Raw genomic sequence first — 23,976 nt, forward strand, 5'->3', positions numbered from 1 at the left:
TTTAGTTTTACCAAAAGTTGAGCACTCTTACTTATCATTATATTCGGCATTTAGTGCAGTAGTGTTTAACGTATTCAACATTTTGCAGGACAGATATGACATTTATAGTCTCAGGCCCATTGAGTGGTGCGCAGAGTGCCCTCAGTTCCAGCTGATTTTAAAGTGTTAACTGGAATCGGCTCTGCTTCGTGATTTGGGTCCTACTGCTGCGGTTTGCCCTTTTCAGTAACGCTAGTTTGAGCAAAGGTTTTCCCGGATGTAACTAAAGCTGTACCCTAAACTGACGAAAGAAATGAGGGGGAACATTTGAAAAATAGTTGTCTTAGAACTCGGAATTCACTTCAATGCACAGTTTTGAAAAAAAATGTAACATTACAGAAATGGCCATAAATATGTCTGTGTCTCATTTAGGAACTGACGGTTTCCGAGTGCCTTGGTTTATTTTACTCTAGTACAGCCTGAGCCTGTCAGAGGCTGGAAGGAGGGGGAAGAGGGGGACACGCTTTTTTGCATGTGTGCAGCAGTTCTGTCTGAGGTGGCAGAGTTTATTTCATTTCCCAGGTGATCTCAGTTTGCTGTTAATAACAGAGTAAAATTTGTCAGCAGATCATGTGCAGTCAGTGTCACTGTTCCATTTTAAATATCCTATTTTTTTTCCTCCTTTGTTTGCAGACATCAAACAGTATTGGTTTTGGAAAAGAAACAGAACGATCCATGACTATGAGTAAATCAGTAAAACCTGATATTCCCTCATCATATGAGAGTTTGATCGAGTGGGCTTATGAGCATAACTATAGCCCAGTTACCTCCTACACAAAAGCCCCCGTTGCTAATAGGTTTCATCTGCAACTTGAAGATATAGGTAAGTTTGAAGATCTATCATACAGAAAGATAGATAGATAGATAGATATAGTATTCCTGGGAGTGTGATGATATGAAAAGTGCTTTCTCAGTTTTGAGGTTTTGTCCTTGAGGGTTATATTACTTTCACTGCTCCTTATCAAGGATGCTGATACTTCCCCATTACCAAAAGTATCTGTGGCTTTTTGATTAGAAAATTCTAGGCAAATTGTGTTATTTGTTTGTGAACTGTTGCTGGAATTAAATGGTTATACTTCATCCAACTCGGAAGCCCGTTATAGCTAACCGTGCTCAGTATTCCCTGGAATTAAAGGACTTCAATGACTGGATATTTTGTTAGTTAATAAATCCAGCTTTGGCTTCCAAAAATATGAACATAGTGTTTCCTTAATTCAATTAAATAAACATTTAAATTGTTTACAGACAAAATTGGCTCACCAGAAAAGTCTGAGCGAATGGAATAAATACAACCATAAAAAAAAATTGTTATTTGGCCAAAGTCGTTGCTGACGTAAAGATGTCCTGATACGTTGAAGCCAGTGGTGTTGCATCTGTTTTTTCACTAATTCTGAATTTGGACCACTGAGAACATTGTTTAGCTGTTTTGACAAAGCTTATAATCATGTTCATTTTATCCGTTGCGCTTTTGTGGGTTCCAGATAATTGTCTGCTTGGGCCAGATGCTGAGACTTCGATACTGAGCAGTACTGTATACAAACCAGGGTATAAATACTGTTCTCAGTCACTCAGCCTGAAGTTAACTCTCATGTTAACTTCACTCCAGTTATGTAAGCACTTTCGCAATAGCGGAGTTGACTGAATTTGTGCTAGCAGGTAATAGAAGAATTTTGCTGATGATTTGAACTTAGGCTATCTCAGCAGCACTAAAATAGTGCATTTACTGGCTGTGATGTTTTCTTTACCTTTGTGGTTGCCTTTTTGTGTATGATGAGGCCCACTCTTCACAGCTGGTTTTCAGTTCTTAGTAAGGCAGATTTGTAGCAGGGAATGAATATGCCAAGATTAGATGCCCCAGAAACAACTAAACCCTTAGTGCACGAATTGTGTCTAGTTACCCGAAAAGTACAAAGATGCCACTTCTGATGTCCTTCAAGAGCTTGCTTTCTGGATACTATTCTTCTGAGATGGGAAATGTTCCTGTTCTGAATACCTTTGGGAAAGGATCTAATAACCTAATACACTTTTTTTCTGCTTATAGAAGAGATGAATGATGAAGAAGTCCATTCACTTCCTCCAGAGCTGACAGAATTGTTGGATGCTAGCCCGCTGCCTGCCCCAAAGAATCCTACGTTCAGTGATGGCCTGGCTTTTCCTTTTCACATTAACAGAGGAAGACATGGCACAGTGGGAGAAGGACTCTTCCCATCCAGAGATTCAGCAGACACATTAATAGACCGTGACTTTGAGCATTCCCTCCCGAAACATAAAGAACCTGAAGAGGTTCAGGGTAGTGCTGATGTAGCTCTATCCATAAAGTGTGATGACAAAGTAATGACGGTAGCTGTAGAAAAAGACTCTCTGCAGGTTGGTGTGATCTCTTATTCTCAAACGTGAGCAAGCTTTTAATAGACTATTTTAAATGTATTTTGATTGGAAAATGAACATTCTAAGATTTACAGCCATCTAAAAAAATCACTTTGAAGGGGAAACTGTGCTATAGATACTCTTTGCCAGGGTTCTGGGTCATTTTCCCTCTTCCCAACAATGCACTATTTTGTAGAGGTATTTCTGATAAAAGGTTTGCAGCGTTGGTTCTGTCAAAAACTACTGTGCTCAATCATCAGTGCAGGTTTTTTAATCTCTAAAGTAAAAGGAAGCTGCTTTTGATAGCTGTGTAAGACGCGAATAAGTTGGTGAAGAGGCAGCTAAAGGAACAGAAGGCTAGAAGGTGGAACTGTGTGGCCCACTGTCATCCATTATGTGGTATTTTTGTCTTCATCTTTGTTGTCTACCAGCTGAAAGGTTGCTTGTGCCCATTTGCATTGTGGAAGAGAGCCCAATACAAAGTAGAGCTTTTTTAGCTCATTTTAGATGAAGCAGAGCTTGTGTCAGTAGACTAATAATGAACCTGTTGTTTTCTGTGTTCCATGTTACATTTATCCCCTCTCTGTCGTGTGCATTTTGAGATTGACCCTCCCTGGATCTCAGCACAATGAACTTCACTTCCTCTTATCACTAGTCATAAAAAGTGTTCGAAGCTGCACTTTACGCAAGAGTCTAACACAACTGTACTTCAGCTGAGGTTCCAGCCACTCACAAAGCATCTTTGTTTTAGGCTAATGGCTACACGAGGACAGAACTCTCACTGCTGGATCACTCTTGCAAAGCCAGGATGAATGGTACCCATTTCATTTTGGAATCTTTGCCGAACAAATGTGGAACTCGGACAGCATATATCTTGGACAAGATTGTTTATTTTAACTCTGTGAGTATTTTACAAAGAGGAGCCTTCTTCTCTGCTGCACAGCATAGTGGTACAAGGAAGCCATTGTACTTGGCTGTAGTCTTAGCAAAAAGGAGGCATCCTAATCTTTTCCCGTCTAGCTCAAACCTAGTTGCAGCTACAGTCCCTATATTCAAGGATGTACGAAGGCTGCACCTTCAGTGTGCTCCTGTGGTCAGATGGTATCTCGAAGAAAATAGCAGGAGATGGAGTCGTACAGTTTTACAAAACTGCATAGCTGCACTTCAGGGACCATTCTCAGAGAAGTTGCACCTGCTTTCCCTATGCAGCTTTGCTGTATCTGTACCTCAGCGGTACTATGCAGCTGCAGGGTGCAATAGAAACAAAGATTTGTGATTGCACAGAGCCATTTAATTCATATGCTAAATTACTTCAGATGAGTTTTTTCTATTACAATTGTGGAAGAAAAAGGCTTTCAAAAGGTGAGGAGAAGGTATTATCTGTGCATGCTTCTGTTTTGTATTTTGGATTCGCATTTGCTGTCAGCTGATGTATGTGGGGAAGGGCCCCTGAGAACTTGTATGTAAGGGATGATGCAATGATGTAAGGAGCCCGCTGAAATTCTAAGAGACTGCCACCAGGCTGGCCCTGCTTACGAACTTGACTACATCGTGGCTCAGCTGAATTGGGAAGCAATGACATGTTTGTCTTGCTATACTTTTCAGCACATAGAAGTAACCTTTGCAAACGATGGAAAGTCTGTCGTCCAACCCAGACACAGCTAAGGCAATCTGATCCGAACTTACCTCCTGGCTAAAACTATTCCTTACTGGCAAGTCTGTAGCACCTGACTTTAGAGATAGAGTCCCATACCAAAGCCCTGGATTAAAACATCCCTGATCTACACAATAGTATATGTCTGGAGCTAAATACTGTCATTGTCCCTATTTTATATTATGGCCTGGACCAAAACTGGTATTTGCCTCCTCTTTTTCCTTTTTTCCATCAGGTCTTTGAAGAGTCTTGGTTACTTAAACTCAGAATCTTGTATAGTATCTTTCAGAATTTTGGGAGCATCATTGCTGATATATAAAAGTCATACCGAGGGGTCCCAAAGAGTGTATATGTCACTTCTTAGCAGTTGCTCTACATTCAAGAAAACAAAAGTGAAGTCTTGGAAGAGGGGAGACCACTTGAGGAACTGCAGGATATAGAGAAGCAGAGTGCAGAGCACTGGAAAAAGAGAACGGGGAATGTCAGGTGAAGAAATGGAAAGAAGAAGTGTGCAGAGAAGAGAGAAAAAAAAAAAAGGAGTTCAGTGGAGATCAGAGGAAAACAAGAAGGGAAAAATAAAGGAAAAAAGAAAGGAGTATGATGATTTGGGGCATATATCATAAAAAAAAAACAGAAGAGAAAATCCTTTGATGACTCTAAAACTTAATGATTTTTCTGGAGTGCATCAACGAAAGCTATAAGGTGTAAAAAAGCACTTTGGAAAGCCATTCTTTTATCAGTGTTGGTTATAGAGATACCAGAAATAGGATGGGACTGCTGGAGTGCTCATTTAGATGCCAGTACCTAGACTGCCTTTGCATTGAGTGGAACGTTTTTATGGGTTTGCTAGTTCTGACATCTGGAAACAAAAAAAAAGGGTGTTCTGTAAGTATAACCTATGAATCTTGCCTGCTCAGCACAGGGCTGTTTAAGACATACTTTCCCCATCTGGTTAGTTGACTCACTTCTTTAGGCCTTTGCATTTTTCTGAAGAAGGAAGATGATAACTGTGAAGAGAGAGTGCTCAGCACCTAATTTTGTGTGTGTGTGCAATACCTTTTGTGCAGATTGTCATTCGGCTGTCATCACCAGCTGAGAGTAGTGGCTTTGATGATGACGACATGGAATCAGGTGATAATGGATTTCCAGGGGATGCCGATGAGGGAGATGTTGCTTTTTCTAGCTGGCCTGAAATAGCGGTATGTTACTCTTGGTTTTGCACCTGGCAATAGAGAAATGCCTGTTGTAATATGCATGCCATAGAAGTTAAACTAATTATTTAGAAAGTAATTTGCTTTTTACTGTTTTTCTTCTCACTTCTGTTCCTTGTGACCCCATTGAAGAGTTGCACAGAGTAGATGGAGTGTGGGTGGGCCTATATTATATGCTCCAAATTTGTCCCTATCCAGCTGCTACTCCTGACTCAGGATATATTTGTATTGTTCTGTTGATTTCAGTTTAATTGCACGCTACACCAGCCGGAGAACGACAGAGCATTTTTTAATCCTTCCATATTCTGGCCTCCTGAACCACACTTCGCCAATGTGACCTTCAACATGGAGCTGTACAAAACAGATCTGTTCCTTGCTCCCTCCCAAGGACTCTTCTCTGTTGCTGAGAATGGGCCAATATATGTAGAGGTAAATAACTGGAAGAGGCTTTCAAATTAATAGAAACATTTTTCAAGGCCATACAACCTGAGCTAAGTTTGTGCTCATCAGCTGAAAGGTCTCACTGTGCAGTTGCCTTTAGCAGGCAGGTATGTTCTTTAGTGGCTGCAGAAGAGGGAAACTGGGGGATAATAAGCAGGACGATGCTTTGGGGCAAAACCAAAGGATTGCTGTAGAATGGATAAATTGAACTACAAGGTCAGTCTCTCATTCTTGCTTTTCAGTGCAGGACTTTAAGGTGATCTCTGAACTTTTGCTCTGAGCTGGTATTCAGTGATGAACAATTAATTTTATAAGGTTAAGAATTAATTCTATTGAGAAAGACAGCTGAACCTCATCTGAAAGATGTAGACGTGCAAGAAACAATTACAAGTGCCTTCCTCTCACATGCTAGTGTTCCCAGGTTACAAAGTTAATACAGCTTTGGGTCTCTCTGGTCTGCCTACCAATGCCTGTGACAATGCTTGTGTGTGCTCTCTTACAAGCGATCTAATGACCTTGGCTAAAGCCCAACCAAGTCAGCAGACAGGCACCGTTGACTTTAAGTGCCTTTTAGACTAGGTAATGTTTCTATGTGGTGCTGCAGTGTGAAGTACATGATGAAATCTGGAGAATAGCAACAAATACAGTCAGTGTTTCTCAAGTTAGTCATGTGAACAGAATTTAGCATTTTTCAAATAATGTAGACGTTAATAAATACAACACTGGCAATGAAGTATTATCATCAGTTTATGGATTGGGAAATCAAGGAGTAGTTGGCAGTGGCTTTATAAGGCCAGGCGAATGGGTATATTGTCCTTCAAATAGTGCTGTGTCATGTTTCGCATGCCCAAGTTAGTTTCTGTTTGTGAGCCTGCATTGCACGTGATAAGCATAGTGGCTCATTTGACACTAGTGCAGTTTTCTTCATTGTTTCAGTGTGTTATGGCTCTTTCTCATTTTCTATCCAGTGAAAAGGTTTCTGCTTCTCTGGACGAAGAACGACCATAAAGATTCATCCTGAGAACTCATCATGCACAGTAGTTTTTGCATGAGTTTCTCTGAGTCTCTATAATGTTATATGCAGTGCCAAGATGCATTGCATGATGGAAGCAGAGGTGTGAACGGGGGTGTCAGAGCTCCAGATCCTTTTCTCCTCCCACCCCATCCACAATCCCTGCCCTATTGTAGCTGTCTTTCACTAGAGCCGTTTTCTGCTTCTGCCTTTAAAAAAAAAATCATTGTTTTCATTTCAGAGCTTTTAGATGGCAGATAGGCTATGAAAGTCTTTGGTTTGTTGTTGCTCATTTTCTTCTGCATTTTTGTGCGTAAAATATTAACTAAACGATGATAAGAGAGATCACAGGCACTTTGCTGATATGGTATCCTCGGAGCTAAAAAGAAATCCATATCATCAGTGAAGCCCTCTCTAGAGAGATTACATATTTCTAACACTCTTACCACAGCAAGTAGATTTGGAAACAATGTTCAAATGGAAGTTTCAGTTGATGGTAGTATATTTTGCATTCTATAAATACTTAGTTGCCTGCCCTTCTCTACCTAAAAGACTTTACACAATGCTGTAATAAAAAGTACCTAATAAAGTTGAAGCAAAAATGAAGTATGTCACAATCAGTTAAGAATATGTTTATAAAAGACACATGATTTTTTCATTTGGACAAAAACTGCTGGTTCCTTCAGCTTTCTGGGATGAATCCCTCTGGCTCCAAGCCCCCTGGATTTGTCTGGTTCTGGAGCTGTTTATTCAGACAGATGTTCTAATTTCTTCATCACCTGTCCTGGCACAAATTTGTCTTTCTTTTTTTTTCCCCTGTTTCTTCTGCTTGCACAGTGGAAAATTTGTCTCAGATCTAGATTTCTGTGATTCCATCTTTAACTGATACAAACAATGTATTGTATTTTTGTTTCTGTTTTGCTTTTGTTCTTTAAAAATCTGCTTTTTGGATCAATAAATTACTTAGGGCATAATCTCATGGCCGTAATCCCCTTTCCTTAAGTAGTTTACACCATCAGCCTGTATCTGTCAATATCTGTGGCTTAATCTTCATTCATCACTCTTGATTTCTGTTCTTTTTGGGAGATGGTCTCTCTTGGCTTAAATGCTTCAGACCATCTTTTTTGTCTTCAGTTTGATTACTGCTCACTTCAGAGGAAAAAAGGCAAATGCCGTTATTCTGTACACAACTCATAGCAAACAAAAATGTCTGTGTAGACCACAGGGCAATTTGGCAGACTCTTCATTAAATATACATGCAGTACATCTGGATTAGGTACATATTTAAGGCACTTTTTTTTTTTCTAAGAAGAAAACTATTTCTTGTGGAACTGTTTTTGTCATGCACTGTTAATGGTTAGGCACAACGCTCCTGTTGTCTATGGAGAGGGGCATGCTTTATTTGTTACAAAATGCATTTAATTTTTTTCCTGATTACTCTGGGGCATTTGTAGTTTCTATTTCAGTTCAGCGGAACAACATCAGTGCCCTAGAAGTTTGCAGCCATAGTTATTTTTAATAAAAGTATATGGGTTTCAGAGTTGTAATAAAGTAAAAGGATCATTGCACAAAAAATCATGGCTTTTTAGTAGTCTGCCTCCTCCCTGCTAGTCCAGTAATGCCACCCACACATCAGACCATGACCTCGACTCTGCCTCTGCATTCCTCTGTTGGTTGGGGGTGGGTTTTTGTTGTGTGTTGCTTTTTTTTTTTTTTCCTTGAAGTAAAGTTTGAAACAGATACAAAGACTTAGTAATCGACTTTCGCAGAGTTCTGTTATAACCTGTATGTTTCTAAGGGAAGCAGCGCCATCCCCTTCCCCAGACTTTGCAGGCAGTAGTAGCGTTCGTTCACTAACTATTCTTGATCTGGATTGGGTTTTTCATGTGTTTGAAAAGATAAGAGGTGGCTGTATTTGTGCGTGGTTATGCTGCTAAACAGTAGCTAGTTTTGAAACCACAGATTTTCTGTCTCTCGGTTTGACAGTCTGCCCTTAACATTTAGCCTTCAAATCAGTTTGCATTGGAAGTGCCACTGGAAAGCAGCTTCATAATTGTTGAAAGCGTTAATGAACTCTGTGAACTAAAGAGGTAATTTCTGGGGACTTAGGGCTTTTTTTCTTTTTGATGCAGGTTTCTGTGACTAAAGCTGACAGATCCCTGGGCTTTGCCATTCAAACATGCTTTGTTTCCCCATTTTCAAATCCGGATAGAATGTCTGATTACACCATTATAGAAAACATTTGTCCAAAAGACGAATCTGTGAAATTCTACAGCACTGAGAAGGTGAACTTTCCAATACCACATGCACAGAAGGACAAGAAAAGATTTAGCTTCGTGTTTAAACCAATATTCAACATCTCACTGCTCTTTCTTCATTGTGAGCTGACTTTGTGTACAAATAAAGACAGAGATACTCAAGGACTGCCTAAGGTCAGTAATTTATTCCTTGATAAACTTCCAATGTAGGTGAAAAAACCTGTTTTAATCTGAACTTTTGAGTGAGTGGACAATTTCAGGTATTAGTTCTTCTGTTGAGACTTTACATTAATTTGAATTGATGTAATGAGCATCTTTAGACTCAAGATTTTAATAGGCAAGAGTTATGGTACGTTTTGACTGCATAGTTTACGTTTTCCACTTAATTTTCGTTAGGTGGTTGCATAGGATAAATCGAAATCGCTTTTCATTATGCGAGTGCTTCAGATTTTTATTTGCTATTCATATCATATACTGTTAGCAGAAACAAAGTTCCTTCTTTTAGGAATTGTGAGTTTAACCTGTCTCAGTAGAACTTGGAAACAAAATAAGTAAAGGTTGGCACTTATTTGCTGCCTTTCAGCGCCATACATCTTGTGTGTTCTTAGAGTAAATTTACTGTCCTGAAGTGCTCTAATATATCTAAATAGAATTCACATTTTCTATCTGATTGTTACAAAAGAAAATTGCCGAATTTTGCCTTATAACTAGTTGAAATGGCTGTAAATTCTTTGTTAAAGAAGGCCTTCTGAGGCTACTGAACTTATTTTTACTTTTGGGAACTTAGGCACGTAACCCTTAAAAGTGTAGTTTTTAAAGGCGATTTGTCATTATTGATCAACACATTTATTAGTAGCTACAGTATTGGCCACCAGATTTTTTAAAATGGACGGGCTTTTTTGTTATCCTAAAATAAAATAATTGCTACAGCCTAAATTCAATAGTAACACTCTCATAAAGGTTAGAGGATTCTTAATGAAGACAAAATTTGCATCCTGAAGCACAGCTGAGAATTGCCTTTGCCAGTGTATTTCACAGGGATTATTTGGAGATTCTGATAACATTCAAATCTCCTGTCTCTCTTTAGTAAGCATTATTGAGTAAAACTGATAATGAGGCAGCTGTGCAGCTGCTTCTGCAGGCATCGTATATATTTTATTTTGAGTGAATCTCTGACCTCACTCGCTCTTTTTTTTTTTTTTTTCCCCCCACCCGCAGTGCATTCCTCCTGATGAAGCTTGCACCTCGCTTAATGTGGATATGATCTTGGCCATGATGCACAACAAGAAAACTTTCACCAAGCCCCTTGCTGTAATAACTTATGACGTAAAACCAGAAGGTATGAACATGCGTTCAAATTGCTTAATAAAGCTATAGATAGTGTGTTATGTAACATACAGCCCATTGAAATGGGGTTAAAAAAGAGTGTTTGAACTATATGCAGTTGTATAATCCTGTGACGTTAATGCATCTGTAAGATGTTATTTATTTAGACTTTTCCCTGGCAATAATCATCATGGTAGTTAGCTGCCATTTTCTTAATCTTCTTTATTGATCTCTGGAAATGTGAGAATCTTTTGCCTAGGCATTGAGAAAGAAATAATATACTACATAAGAATAGAGGTTTGATGAATATGAATCCAGCAGTAGTGACTCCGGCAATTTATTAATGGTCAGAGATGAAAGGCAGTGCTCTACTTCCTGCTGTATCATTTCTTTTTGTGGTGGTAGATATATATGTAGGAATAACAACAATAGAATTAAAAAGCATTGAGAGCACTAAAGCCCAATAAGTTTGTAAAGCAAACGATGGCCATCAGAAAGAAACTCATTAGATTATTAGACCGTTAAGAAAAAAAGATGAGATGTGTAAAGGTATTTTAGCTCCACATTGGTGGGGCTTGTTTGGCTATGTAGTCTTCAAGAAAAAGTCCGAGAGTGGCTTTGTAGAAATCTGTAGGTGTTCCTGAGTGTTGTAGGGCAGTGACCTCTGTCTGACAGCTCTCTTTTGCTGTCTCTTCCATGCATAAAGTCTGAACAGAAGCTTTCTGGAAAGCAGGATGCAAAGGGGATCAATGTACGAGTGACCGTCCACCTAGATCCCTTCAAATGATTTGTTTTTGCAACATGAATCCTTTTGGTCTAGCACAGGGCTCCCCAAACAGTGCTGCTGCATGTCCCATGGCACCGCTTGCATTTGTGTAAATCTAACCTTAGCGCTATGGAGAAAGCGTGTGTGAGCAAGCAAACCGTGGGCCAGATGGCATAATGATTATGTCGGGTTGAAGGGTTAAGAAAAGGTGAAGAGAGGAAACTGGGTCCAGGCCTGAGGGAAAAATGGGGAGTGGATGAGGATAATGAGGCAGGGTAAGGAAATATGATGCAAAATGGCAGTGCAGGGCATTTCTTAGTTTGAAAGCTCTCAGGCTGTGTGGAAGGAAGGTGAGGGTCAGAGGACAGAGGCACGTTACCTGCTGCCCGTGTACGCAGGCTCTCACTGCGCTAAGGCCTGCGGTTGCCTTTACTGCCAGTACCAACAGCTGCTGCTGGTCTCATCCCCTGCTCCTGCTGCTGGGATGGCACCCAAGCAAGCCAAGTCTGGGGTTCGCACCCTCTTGCCCTGAGAAAGAAGAGAAGGATGAAAAAGGAAAAGTAAAACAATTTCACGAGATATGAGGTCATAGAAAGAAAAAGAAGAAACAGACTGAGATAGGGATCTCTTTTGACCTGCCTAATCCATGTGTGTGAAGGGGTTTCTGTTGTTTTTTTTTTTTTCAAGTGGGCAGTTATTCATCCATGAGATTTTTGTTTGTCTTTGCAAGAGCTTTAATATTTTATGCAAACCTGTGAGGAAAATATGATTATGCAACTTTCCCTTTAGCTGCACTTGAAGTACATATATTTCTGTAGAGATTTGTGATAACTAGTTTCTTATCTACATCTTTTTTGGAGGGAGTGAAGATTTTCCTCTTCTAATGTTTCTAATGAATCTTTTTTTATCTAGCTGTTGTTGTAACCATTCAAAAGTAGGAAACCTTAGAACCTGGACTTTAAAAGGCTCAGAAGTGTTACCAGCATGTGTTGAAAGCTTTAGAAAAATGACACAGCTGGCTTAAAGGGTCTTTGTTCCTGTGACAAGATCACCAACCTGCCTAAGACCAGAGTCCAAGTATCTGCGCTCTGATTCCTCTTTAGGTTTCTAATTTTCCACTGACTACTGTGGAAGTTAAGACTGTAACTAAGAATGAGGAGCCCTCCTGAGCTTGGGACTTAGTAGCTCAGCGGCAGGTTGCTTTGTTCTGTAGCTATAAACTTTTCAGCTCCCGCGTGTTCTTTCTGAGGGTGCCTTTGGAGCTGGTAAGTCTTGGCGGTGGAGGGCCTGCCGTGGTGCTGCCACTGGGGAGAACAGGTTAGAGCGCTTGCCAAGCTGTGCACATAAGCTGGGGGAGGCCCAGATCACCTGTGACACGGAAAAGCCTTTCTTAGGTAAAGACTCCAGCTATCTGCTGTTCTGCTGCATTAGCTGGATGCATAGCCACAATTAGAACAAAAAACCAAGCCTTTGCTGGGTCAGATGAGACTTTCATTTTAATCAAGCTGTGCTTTCTTCACTCTAACATCTAGTTATACAATCTTTGCATGACAACTTCAGCCTAACAGAAACCAGCCTTCCTGACCCAGCAGGAGTCAAACATGCCTTTGACTTTCTTTTTTTAACTGCCAATTAACCCAGCTGAAAACAATACAGTATTTATCAACAATTTTCATTACTGCTAGAGTAGTTCTCTAATTCACATTAGTGGCAACTAAATCTGTGTGTGTGTGTGCGTGTGTGTATATATATGTGTGTGTGTGTGTGTATTTTTTGAGCCTCTGGGGTAGTTCTGCTACTTGTGAGAAATAGCAGTGCTCCCCTGAAGAAAATGGCATTATGACAATACTCTCTAGCTTGAGGATATGCCATGTGTATTTATAGACTGACGGGAAATGAGAACTTATTTCTACAGCTTCATTTAATTTGAAAGTTTTTCTTAGTGAAACCCTCCGACAACAGCAACAGTCATATGTTTTGATGCATCCATAGAAGCAGGGAATATACGTGCATTATCTTTTCCTCTTGTGTGAGCATGGCAGTTTAATCGGAAGCTTTCAGGGGCTTTGCTCGGACATCAGAATCTTCTGGTTGTGTGCAAAGGCTCTTTGAAATTTTGGAATGTTTTTCAGGGAGCGTCAAAGGATGGGGATCAGAAATCCTTTAACCTCAGTTGTACAGTGCATGCTTTTTAGTCTTCAAACGATTTATAGTACCATGCAGCATTGCTAGGGGACATAAGCAACAACTGTTTCTGTTTAAGTCTGCAAGTCAGCTTGTATTTTTTGCAAAATTCTTTTTAACAGAGTTCAAATCCCCTAAGAATTAAAGGCGAGTATTTGATCTGTACATGTGGTACAATTAAAACTGTGCTTTGGGCCTGATTCTGTGCTCTGTCTTTTTGCAGAGCTCCCCCTTTTTTCAGTGATTATTCTGTTGGGAATGAGTAAATGCTACAACTGAAGTTCATCTCTCAATAAACAGACGTATGCTCTGAGCTCCATTTCCCTTCTGATGTGTGGGGCATTGTGTGCGGCTCCCATCCCTGACTTCGCTCAGAATGTTGTCTTTGTGAGCAGCACAAGCTCTCAGTGTATAAAGACGAGCTAAATTTATAAAGACTAGTTACAAGACAGCAGTGCGATAGAGCATTTTGTTGCATTGTGGGTGATTTAGTCTAACTGTGGGATGTTTGATGGAAAACTCCCCAGCGTATCGCAGCTTTCAGACACAATACAAAATGGCATATTAACAACGTAGCTTTGTTGCTATACAGTTGTTCTGCAGTGAATCAAACAACCCCTTTCTAGAAGCTAAACGCCATTGTTAGCCAATACGTGAACATAAGATTTGGAGGAGAAATTATATTGCATTACTGAATAAGAGGATTTCCATCGCAGAGGTGGTGGTCTTCGTTTTCTTTCATGTGAACAGGCCAGCTTCCATTGTTGTAAACCATATTATTGGAGTTAGTGCTGTTGGATCTGCCAATGAAGAAGCCACGTGCATGACGTTTTGGAAGTCAGAACAAATTGATCACTGCAGAGGTGTCTGGTTTTTTTTTTCTTCAAACAACAAGCTTGTGACTCTCCTTGACTGTAATCAAAATTATGTATCTAAATGAGAATGACTCTTCCTCCCCCACGAATTTTTAGTTACTTACAAGCTCAGTTGCTTACGTTATTGCTGTAGAGCTTAATTGAAGCACCTTAAACCTACCTTCATGTCACACAGTTTCCATTTGCATTCTAGCATTTCAGTCTTTTTTTTTTTTTTTTTAATAAAGTCATTGGAAGGCATGTAGATAGCCACTTAAATGCTAGGAAATATGTGGTGTTCTGTTGAAATAGTCTTCCAGTTTCATTGTTTGTTCAAATTATTGTTGAGTATGGAAATTTAGATTACTGTTTCTTCAGCAAAGGGAGACAGGTCACAGAAAAGAGGTCAAGGGAGCAGCTGACAAGTGCCTCTATCCTACAAAAGTATAGAAAAATACGATAATATTTAAAAGCTTGCTGCTGATGTTTTTAAATTAAATGCTTTCCTGTACCTCAAGGCTTCTCACCACCCCTGTATTGCTCTGAGCAACTCCCATGAAAATGCATGATAGCATATAGAAGAACTGAATGACTAGGGGGAGTTGGTAATGGGATGCAGAACCTCTCATTGTCTAGCAGACTTTATATTTTCTAAAGAGAGGCCAATGACAGAAGGAGTATGGAAAATTTTTCCCCCTCTCCCCTCTGAAGGCATTTTATTCGAGCTTGGGATATACCTATGATGTACCTACACCACTGGAGTGTTTGGACAATCTGGTAGTGCCATTACCCCTGTTTGTACTGTTAACTTCCCTGGTTTTCAGTACAGCCCTCCTCACAAAAAGCATACATTCAGTTATGCTTTTGCTGTTATGTGCATTTGATGACTTTTCAGCTTATTTGTGCGTGCTTGTGCTTGCTCGCTCTCTCTCTCGCTCACTCGCTCTCACGCATACGCTCACGCACATACCCCCCCTAAATGTTCTCACCTCTTTTGAGCTACTGTTTCACCTGTTTCCTACCATCCTGCCAAGAGCGAGCTAGATGACAGTAATTCAGTTTCAAGACTGAAATGCTTTTTTGGCTGTTGTAGGAACATGTGTTGGAGAGACTAACGATCTCATAGGATATTGCTGGCAGGATAGTGCTGCCATTCGGGCTTCAGAAGTTAAAGCGTAGTCTTGGTAAAATAGTACTTTAAATAAAAAAAATAAAAAAAAAAGTAATACATTTCTTTGTATTTTTGAAGTATTTTTGAAGCTACTATATTTACTTAGCAATTAGACTTATTTTTTTCAGTTGCTAAAGATACAAAAACAGGTATTGGGACATTGTCTCATCAAATCCTTCTATGGGTGATGCACTGCATGTGCTCACATATGCCAGGGTTTAAATGAGATCCCTCGGTTACTGGGCAATCAAGAAGCAAACTGCAGCTCACCAAACAGGTCCTTGGTTCTGAAAGCAGACCCTCTGCCTCTTGGACTTGAGGTGGCAATTCTTGGAGAAAGATGAGGAGAAGCCAGTAAAGCAATGAAAAGGAAAATTCTTCATTTTATAACGCATTTACTTATCTGCATGTAACAGAAAGAGAAAATAGTGATGATATTTGATATAATAGCCAAGGATAATAGCTTTGGTATCGTAGCGATGATCTTTCCTTTCCTATAAAAAAAAGGGGGGGTGGGGGGGGCAAGAACCAAGGCAAAATACCACGTAGGACTTGTAGGAGTATGTGCTGATTCACATGAGCAGTGTCTAGCCTATGGTAATACCAACTTTTCTTTGGAGGTGATAGTCACTGCTTGACCTTTTGGTGATTTAGCAAGCTAGTATCTCATGTTGGTGATTGGCGATTGTCACACGAGTGCCGTCCCCTCACGGCAGCCCTCGTGACCTGTGTAAGAGCTCCACCCGCGGAGAAGCAGAGTTACGGCAGGTCAGAACTGGTGGCAGCTGGCTGGGGAGGGCTGCAAAGGTTGCAAATTTGCCAGCAAAATGGATGCTGCTTGGACTATACTGTAGATATATGTTCCTCTGAAAAGTAATCAATTTATAAATGGAATTTTTATAAGCTGATGTAGCTTATTGAATTCGGTCTGGTTTTCCTGAAGTTGCTGGTCTGTAAAAATTGTAGTTAATGTCTTTCTGCCAGATCAGATCCTAAAGGCTGCTTGCATACTATGTAGGCTGTATGTGGAGCGCTCTCTGATAAATGCTTTTGTTTTAAAACAGATCCATCCCTTCCAAAGCCAAACGTGAGACAGCCACGTAAGTTGTTCTTAAACCTGTCTTTTCAGTGTTAAACTTTTGTCTAGAAATTGTTAGCTCAATGAAGAAAATTATCTTTAAGCTTTCTGGATTATAGTGTGTGTTGAGTTCTAGGCTAGAGCAAAATTCTGACTGCGTTGCTGCTAGAGAGGTTCCCACTGACTTTTAGGGAGAAAGGCTGTGATCGTTTGTATGCGTGAAAGTCACGTTTGGAAAATGTGTCTGTGATAAAATATTGGCTTTGAGAGCCTCAGCCTCAAGTGAGTTCATTTGCTGATGTTGTGTGTTATTTTCCCCTTGTCTGCCAAGGCCACAGCTTCCCAGTACAAGGGTTTCAGAAACAACACCATCTTTAGGAGCTCCCATACCTCACCCCAAGCCTTGTTCCTGCCCTGCGATGCACTTGGCCACATCATCTGTCTGGCACCAACACTTGTGGGTCATGCTATAGATGAGATCTCTGAATTGATTTGGATTAATTTATTTTTATTTTCTGTTTTTTTGGCATAGTGAATTTTATTTTTAACCAAGGTCAGTTACTGCCGTTGTTTGTAGTGCAGCCCCTGCATTGGGGTGCTGGATGACTGTGGGTTTGGCGCTGCTTCTGCTCCTGCACCTGATATGGCTGCAGAGAGAAAGATACGTGGAACCCCTCTGCCGGGCTGAAAATCTCTACCTTGGTTAAGAGCACGAGTTGATTTTGTGGGGGAGAGAGGGAAAGAAGCGGCACTAAAGGCAATAATAAACAGGAAGGGAAGGAAGATTTGTAGTTAAAAAACAATAGTGAATGGAGAAAAGGGGAAATTAGAAAGGGAATGCAAGGAAGGTGGTTTCTTCCACCCCTCTCCCTATATCTTTGGGGCTGGGATCTAAATTCACCCAAAATAGCAAAGGGAATAAGAAATTACGCTTCTGCCATTTCAGCCTCCATGTGACTTTCTGCTCACCAGCAGAGCTCTCCTAAGAGAGGAGAGGTCACTGGGCTGGTGCCTTGTGGAAAAAACAAATGAGTTTAGGAGGTCCTTTTAGCTTTTGCCTTTAAAATGACCACATGTGACCAAAGGAATCAGAAATAGTTCCATGTAAGAAACGGGAGAAAAAACATCTAAGCCATTATATGGCGGGGTTTCTCCATCTCCGTGCAAATTTGGTTGTAGGCACCCAGAAGTGGGTCCTGAAGGACCTCGTCAACAGGGACTGCTAGAGAATACGTTTGTCACAAAATGAATTACCCTCGGGATCTGTTAGGCCGATCTCGGGAGCTGTTAGGCTGTGTGCTATCCTGAGGCATATCTGTTGGATGCAGGAAGGTTTGTAGTTATTTGTATAGTGAGGGTGCTGGTTATGTTTTGAGATCTGAAATTGCGCTGAAGGATACTACTGAGAAGATCCAGTCAGCTCATTTCCTGGCCAGCTTAGTCAGTGAAATGTTATTCACTGGCCTAAGCCATTTTGTGTACTGGGAGACATTGAAAATACTGAATCTAGAAATCAATTTTGTAAGAAAAAATTTCCCCAAATGGTTGATGAAGGAGTGATTTGGAATGTTTCTAATCAGCAAAAAGAAAAACAAAAGCCAGAAGTTTCTCTGTTTGGACAGTTAACGTTCAGCACGATACATCCAGAAAGCAGATGCTGTTACCATTCAAATGGTACTGTAAAAGGGCCTCTCCCCTAGAAAGTGATTTTGTGTGTGTGGTTCTATTTTTGTGTTCTGGAATTAATTTCAGTTAATGAAAGCATTGCCAAATGTGAAAAACAATTGTTGCTATTTATGTTTTCGCTGACTTTTTTTTTTTTGCTGGCATCACTTCTCTCTCAATAGCAGTTCCGTTCTCCACCTACATTTCAAACTGCAGTTGCAGGAGATGTAGGGGAAAGTTTGCTGGAATGTCAGGGCATGTAAATAAAAAGCGTATTTGCCAAAAATCTCAAGCTTTTTAAAGTACATTTTTAAGTTAAATGGTTATTTAATTGAAATCTAGTTATTAACAGCCAACTGAAAATGCTTAATTTCTGCAGTGTTTTCAGGATTTTGGTGCGCTGAGCTGGGGTTTTGCTTTGCGATGAGGAACACTTCCTAGTGTTCCCTGAAAGCATCACTTTTGTTTCCTTCATGCAAATCTACTAATCGATTCTTTAAAATGGTTCCTAATTAACTATGAATTTTTTTAAAACTTTTCCATGAAAGCATAAAGATGAATTTTTGTAAAACACTATTTGTCACTGAGAATGTGAAGCCCTTCCTTATCGTGTATGTTTAACTTTGCAGCTGTGTTCTATGGTCTGGACACCCTGACTGTGGTGGGCATTGCCTTTGCAGCGTTTGTAATTGGAGCACTGCTAACAGGGGCGCTGTGGTTTATCTACTCTCACACGGGTGAGTATAAGGGCTCTCACAAACCGCATTGCAGATCGTGCCGCAGGGGATGCAGTGTGGTCTGAATCCTTACAAGGAGGGAGGAAAAGGGAGGGAGGTCAGCAATCGCAATCCTGCCCTCTTTTCTTGCTCTCTGTTCTTATTAGGGTGTTTTCCAGTGACTCTTCACTTGAGCCTGATGGTATGTATCAGCAAATTCATATCCACCCCTTCCCTAAAGGGACCTATTATGCCCTATGAACATGGTTTTACAATTGCTAAAAGAATATTAAATAGTAGCCTTGCAATATCACTTGGGATCTGAGAGTAAAACTCGGTATTTCTGCCTTGTGCATTATCATCCGTAACATATCTGTATTTGGAATTTAGTTAACAATTGAGTTAATGGATCCCTTTTGGTTCACAGATTTTTTTAAGTTACTAAACTAGGTTGATGTGATATGTGAATGTGGATAAGTACAAGGAATAGGCCAAATGGCTAAGAGGATGCCTTATTTATGCAGACATTTTCTGAGTATAACTACACTTGAAAATGTTTCATAGGCATTGATTACACAGACATTATGCCCCAGTTTGATTATTCATTTTTCCATTCTTTAACAGTTACACTAAATTGATAGAAATTGTGTATAATCTCATTTAATTATGTCCGAGCAGGAATTTGCATTGGTTTAAAAAAAAAAAAAAAAAAAAAGCCTTTGTTAATGCAACCTTTATGCATAGACGATTTTTCAGTAACTTTTTTCTCAGAATTGTCTTCCATAGTAAGCTAGGTTAGCAGAAATACAATGCTCTAGGAAGAAGAGGGAGTTTAGGCAGCTTTTTGTTGCATTAGGCAGCTTTCTGTTGGATGTAATTTGCAGTATGGTAAGTCCTGAAACTGGGCACTGATGGGGCCTTGATTTGCTGCCTGTGTATCTCAGCGTCCCTACAGCATGCCAGACTCTCAGCTGCTTCCACGTCTGACCTCGCAGGACCCTGTGAGGTCTTTGGGAGGTGAGGAGAACATGAGGTCATTTGCTCCAAACCTGTACAGCTCCAGGGCCCTGGGATTCTCCCTAGCCCACTGCAGATTTTTCTCAGCCTCCATAACCTCATGGAAGCTGTGTAGGAGTCTGAATCTAGCCCTGTCCAGTCAGAGCTTCTGTAAATATTATGACCCGGGAGCTTATGTTAATTTGGAAAAAACAAATCTGCTTTTTTTTTCCATTTGACCGTACAGTTTTGTATAAGCAGTTTAATACTTCTGAATGCATCAGCTGTGCATGAAGCTTGTTTGGAATTCAAAGGCAAATATGGAAACTTTAAAGGTTGTGATAATATGCATGAATAGTATATTTCTACCTCACATACTATTGAGACATTACAGAAGTATAGGTGCTATTTTAATGGGTAAATGTGTAAATTGAGAAGGTAATTTCCAAATAGGTGGCCTTCATTAACAAAAAAAATTAAAAATTAAATTAATGTTTGGTCCTGTGTTTGTGGATGTGGAATATCTGTTCATATACAGAACCATCTGAAGACACATGTTGTATGTCAAATATCAACTGTATGAAACTTTTTATAGTACTGCAGCATGACATATAGGCAAGAAATGCATTAATAAGAGAAAACTGGGAAGCTGGCATAATAAATCCTTCAACCACAATGGGGCTTGGACCGATCCCACTGTAAGAATTACAGCAACAAACTACACCAGTCATAGTTACCATGTACAAATAGTGAAAAGGACAGCTCCTCTGCCTTTGTGTTTGAGAGATGAAAATACAGGAAGAACAAGGCCAGAGAAAAAGTAGTAGTAAGCGGGAAGAGAAGAAAGGAAGGGAACACTAACTCATCAGATCAGGGAATCACAGAAATGAGATAACAAAGTTATCTGGGAAATTATCTGGGTCAGATTTTCGAAGGATTCTCAAAGTGAGCCTATGTTCCTGTGCACATAATTTTTCCATGCCTAATAACTTGTATGAAAAAGCTGGAACCTGCCGCAGAGTGCAGTGAAGGCTCTGGCAGGGACAGTGTCTTAGAGGACAACTGCTGTGGCAGACAGGATAATCCAGCTGCGGTGAAATCATTTCAGAGTCAGCTGAAGATTTTTTTTTAAATAAGGAGAAAAAGCAAAATAATAGCTAATCTAAACATCATGCACAGAGTGGCTGTCTTTTGCAGTTAGGGAATTCATCCTGTGTTGAATCATTGTTGTTTGAAATCTTGACTTTTGTTGTAAATAACACTGGGTCTCTAACCCATGATTTAGAATAAAAATTGGAAAATGTGAATTTATTCTAAATTTGTGCTTTGGTGATGCTAAGAGTTTGCAGGAAGCCTGAAATGCTGCCTCTGAGCATGGGCAAAACTGTTCCTGGTGGACAGTGTCATCTTGGGATGTGAAGTAAGGTATTTTTGCTGGTGTAGCTCTATAAGCAATACAGCAAAAGAACACCATTTTTGCCAGTAGTAAGAAGGTTTGCCGATACACTTTTATCAGTATGCCTCTCTTGGCAGACTGATTCTGGCATGGAGGAAGCTTTACATGAATGAACTCCTTTGTTCATCTTAATAGGTTGTTAACATGAAAGCCTCAGGCAACTGATAGCAGAGAACTACAAAGTAGAATTTCATCTCAAAATGTAAGGCTTTTGCTGAATTTAATAAGGAAAACAATCGGGGGTTTTCTGGTAAAACACCAACATTCTACTGTAAAATACTCTAGAATCGCTGAAGCAGTTCAACATGGAGCACAGGTGTCCTGCGATACGCAGGTAGTAGGGGAAGAGAGGGAGGAAGCTATGATTATGGGAACTAAGAGGAATTTTAAGCTACAGGACTTAGTCTGCCACAGGACTCTCTGTTTTAAATTCTTTCTCCAGTTGGTTAAAGGACTTGAAAGATGACTGAAAGCTTTCCACAGCAGTGTTATTTCTATCTGGAGAGGATCCAAGAACAAAGGGAAAATAGGGGAGACGTGCTACAATGAACCCAATTTACCTCAGTCTCTTGAGACGAAGCAAAACTTTTGCAGTTTACGTGGAGTGGGGAAACCCTTCAGAATTTAACCATGTAAATATCTATGAATGCAATGTCTTTCTTAATGGGAACAATTGACTATGTTTAGGAAAGGACATGCACAGTCTAATTAGTTAGCAAGTAAACCTACCCCCACCACATAAGCTGAGCACTGTGTTGCACAGATTCAGTCACCTCTTTCTCTTAGAAAGAGTGCTTTTCTTCTTCAGACAGTGTTGCAAGTTAACAGGATAAAATGTTCCAAAATTTGAGAAGTTAAAAGCATCCCTCCTCCCCCACTTCTCCTTTTTATGGGATCTGATTTAAAATAAACTGACATAGCAACCAATTATATTTGGCAAATGGAGATAGAAAAGCAAACATTCAGACTTCCTGGACAGGGAGTACAACTGGCAGCTTTCCTAAGTGTGAATAATAAAGTGCATGTTGTCGCATTCAGATGGGTAAAAGCTTGTTTACAGTCAATAGATGAGACATGTCCATTTTGAGTAGTTCTAGTTCAGAAACGTTAGCTACATGAAGTTTGTTTACTCAAAGAAAGCAGATGGGGGGGTGCTTCGTTAGCTATCATTTGCTCCACGTTTCTTTAAGTACTTTTCATGGATATTCTTTTAAAAAAAGGGGTTTTTTTGCAGATTAGGTAGGAGATAAGGAAATAAGATGTAGTAAAAATCATCCAGTCCAATATAGTTGCTAGACTGTGTTCATAATTTCACTGTGATTTGGATTCTTTTGTTGAGTACAGTGAAAACTTATCTTTGTTCCACACGCTGACTGTGGTATATCAGAAATGTTGATAATATTCTAGAAATGAGGCACGGGAGAGGAAATTGAATTACGTCAGAGGGTTGCCACTGAGAGGAAGGGGCTGTCGCCCCAAACTGAAGGGAAGATACCTCCGAAGACACTTGGCAGGGAGAGCTGAGAGAAGTGGACAGGGCCCTTTGGCTTGCGCAGAGATGCTGTTGCTGTGCTTGTCACTTTTCCTTAAAGAAAAAACATGTGTTTAGCTTATAAATGAATTTATGGTTAAATATATGCAGATTGTATTGATATGCTGTGGCTGACGCAAAGCTATGTGTAATCATGTGGTTTGTAAAATGGGTGACAGTTAAACTGTAATAAGAGCTAGCAGCAGGGAATAGGGGCCAGTGCTACGTTTTGCAGAACTGTTCTCTTGGCAGGGCTGCTGAGGGGCCCTGCCGAGGGAACGCCAGCAACTGCAGTTCCTGTGTTCGAATGCTAGCAGCTTTTTCTAATGTTGCTGGGGGTAGGGGTTAGCAGTTCTCTGTTGTTTGCTGGTTTTTGCTGTTTGTTTATTTGCTTATTTTGCTTTACTGAAAGGGAGGTTGCTGGTCACTGTCTATTGTTCAGTGCAAAAGGAAGAGAGACCTGCTGTACACAGACAGCTGGTGGACAGGGGAGCAAGTTAGGAGGGGAAAATATCCCGACTAGGTTTATGAAAGCTTTTACAGTATGGTAACACAAGACATTGTTTTGATGCAGCTTATTCTGATGAGATACAAAGCTGTTTCCAATGAAAGTTAGAGGTTAAACACATTTATTTGTAGACAAATGGGGCTAGATTCTGACCTGTTAAATGTAAGTAGAAATCTGCAACTCATTGATTATCTATGCAGTTATTTCTTGTACTGTGGAAAATATAATCAGAATTGCTCGCAAAAGTAAAATGCTGGACTTAGTGCTGAATTCAAGAGCCAGATTCCGACCTTCTCTTTAAACATCTCATTGGCCTCCTGGTGATGAGTGTTTTAGTTTGGGTTTCTTCTGTCCTGTCCCATCCCTTCTTTCCTGCCCATTCCTAAAGCAGTGGGGTGTAAGGTGAAAGCTATGAACTGTGGGGCCTTACATGTGCTCACAGCTGTGATTGCAGCATGAGCCAGCAGTGAACCTGGCAGTTTCCATTACCAGCAACACTTGCAACCTCTGCTGGGAGAAATCCTCAGACCTCCCTTGTTTATAGCAGACCTCTGAATACTTAGCAGCCTGCAGAAGTACCTTTTCTTTATCCTGTGAAAGTCCGTTGACTTTGGCCCGAGATACAAAGCGTTAAATCCACACTTCCTCCCCGTGACTCGCATTCCAGAGGAGGTCTCGGGAATGCTCCGTGCTCCGCGGCGGCAGCAGCGGCGCGCAGGGCACGGGTGCGCCAGAGCAGCTCC

The 23,976-nt window shown here is 40.4% G+C and overlaps 1 protein-coding gene across 7 annotated transcripts in view; it reads left to right on the top strand.

Moving 5' to 3' along the window:
* TGFBR3 (transforming growth factor beta receptor 3) overlaps window positions 1–23,976 on the top strand; it is a 143,572-nt gene that overhangs the window by 114,254 nt on the left and 5,342 nt on the right. For 5 of the 7 annotated variants that reach the window (XM_009682539.2, XM_068952516.1, XM_068952517.1 and 2 more), the window contains 9 exons: window positions 673–862; window positions 2,081–2,406; window positions 3,158–3,307; window positions 5,128–5,259; window positions 5,518–5,700; window positions 8,857–9,156; window positions 10,201–10,321; window positions 16,348–16,383; window positions 18,656–18,763. In XM_009682539.2, the coding sequence (XP_009680834.1) occupies window positions 673–862; window positions 2,081–2,406; window positions 3,158–3,307; window positions 5,128–5,259; window positions 5,518–5,700; window positions 8,857–9,156; window positions 10,201–10,321; window positions 16,348–16,383; window positions 18,656–18,763 (1,546 nt within the window). Of the gene's footprint in view, window positions 1–672; window positions 863–2,080; window positions 2,407–3,157; window positions 3,308–5,127; window positions 5,260–5,517; window positions 5,701–8,856; window positions 9,157–10,200; window positions 10,322–16,347; window positions 16,384–18,655; window positions 18,764–18,909; window positions 18,945–23,976 lie in introns of all 7 variants that reach the window. The other 2 variants (XM_068952514.1, XM_068952515.1) reach the window with 1 other exon arrangement.

This window comes from Struthio camelus, chromosome 8, assembly GCF_040807025.1.
Source record: "Struthio camelus isolate bStrCam1 chromosome 8, bStrCam1.hap1, whole genome shotgun sequence".
NCBI lineage: Eukaryota > Metazoa > Chordata > Aves > Struthioniformes > Struthionidae > Struthio > Struthio camelus.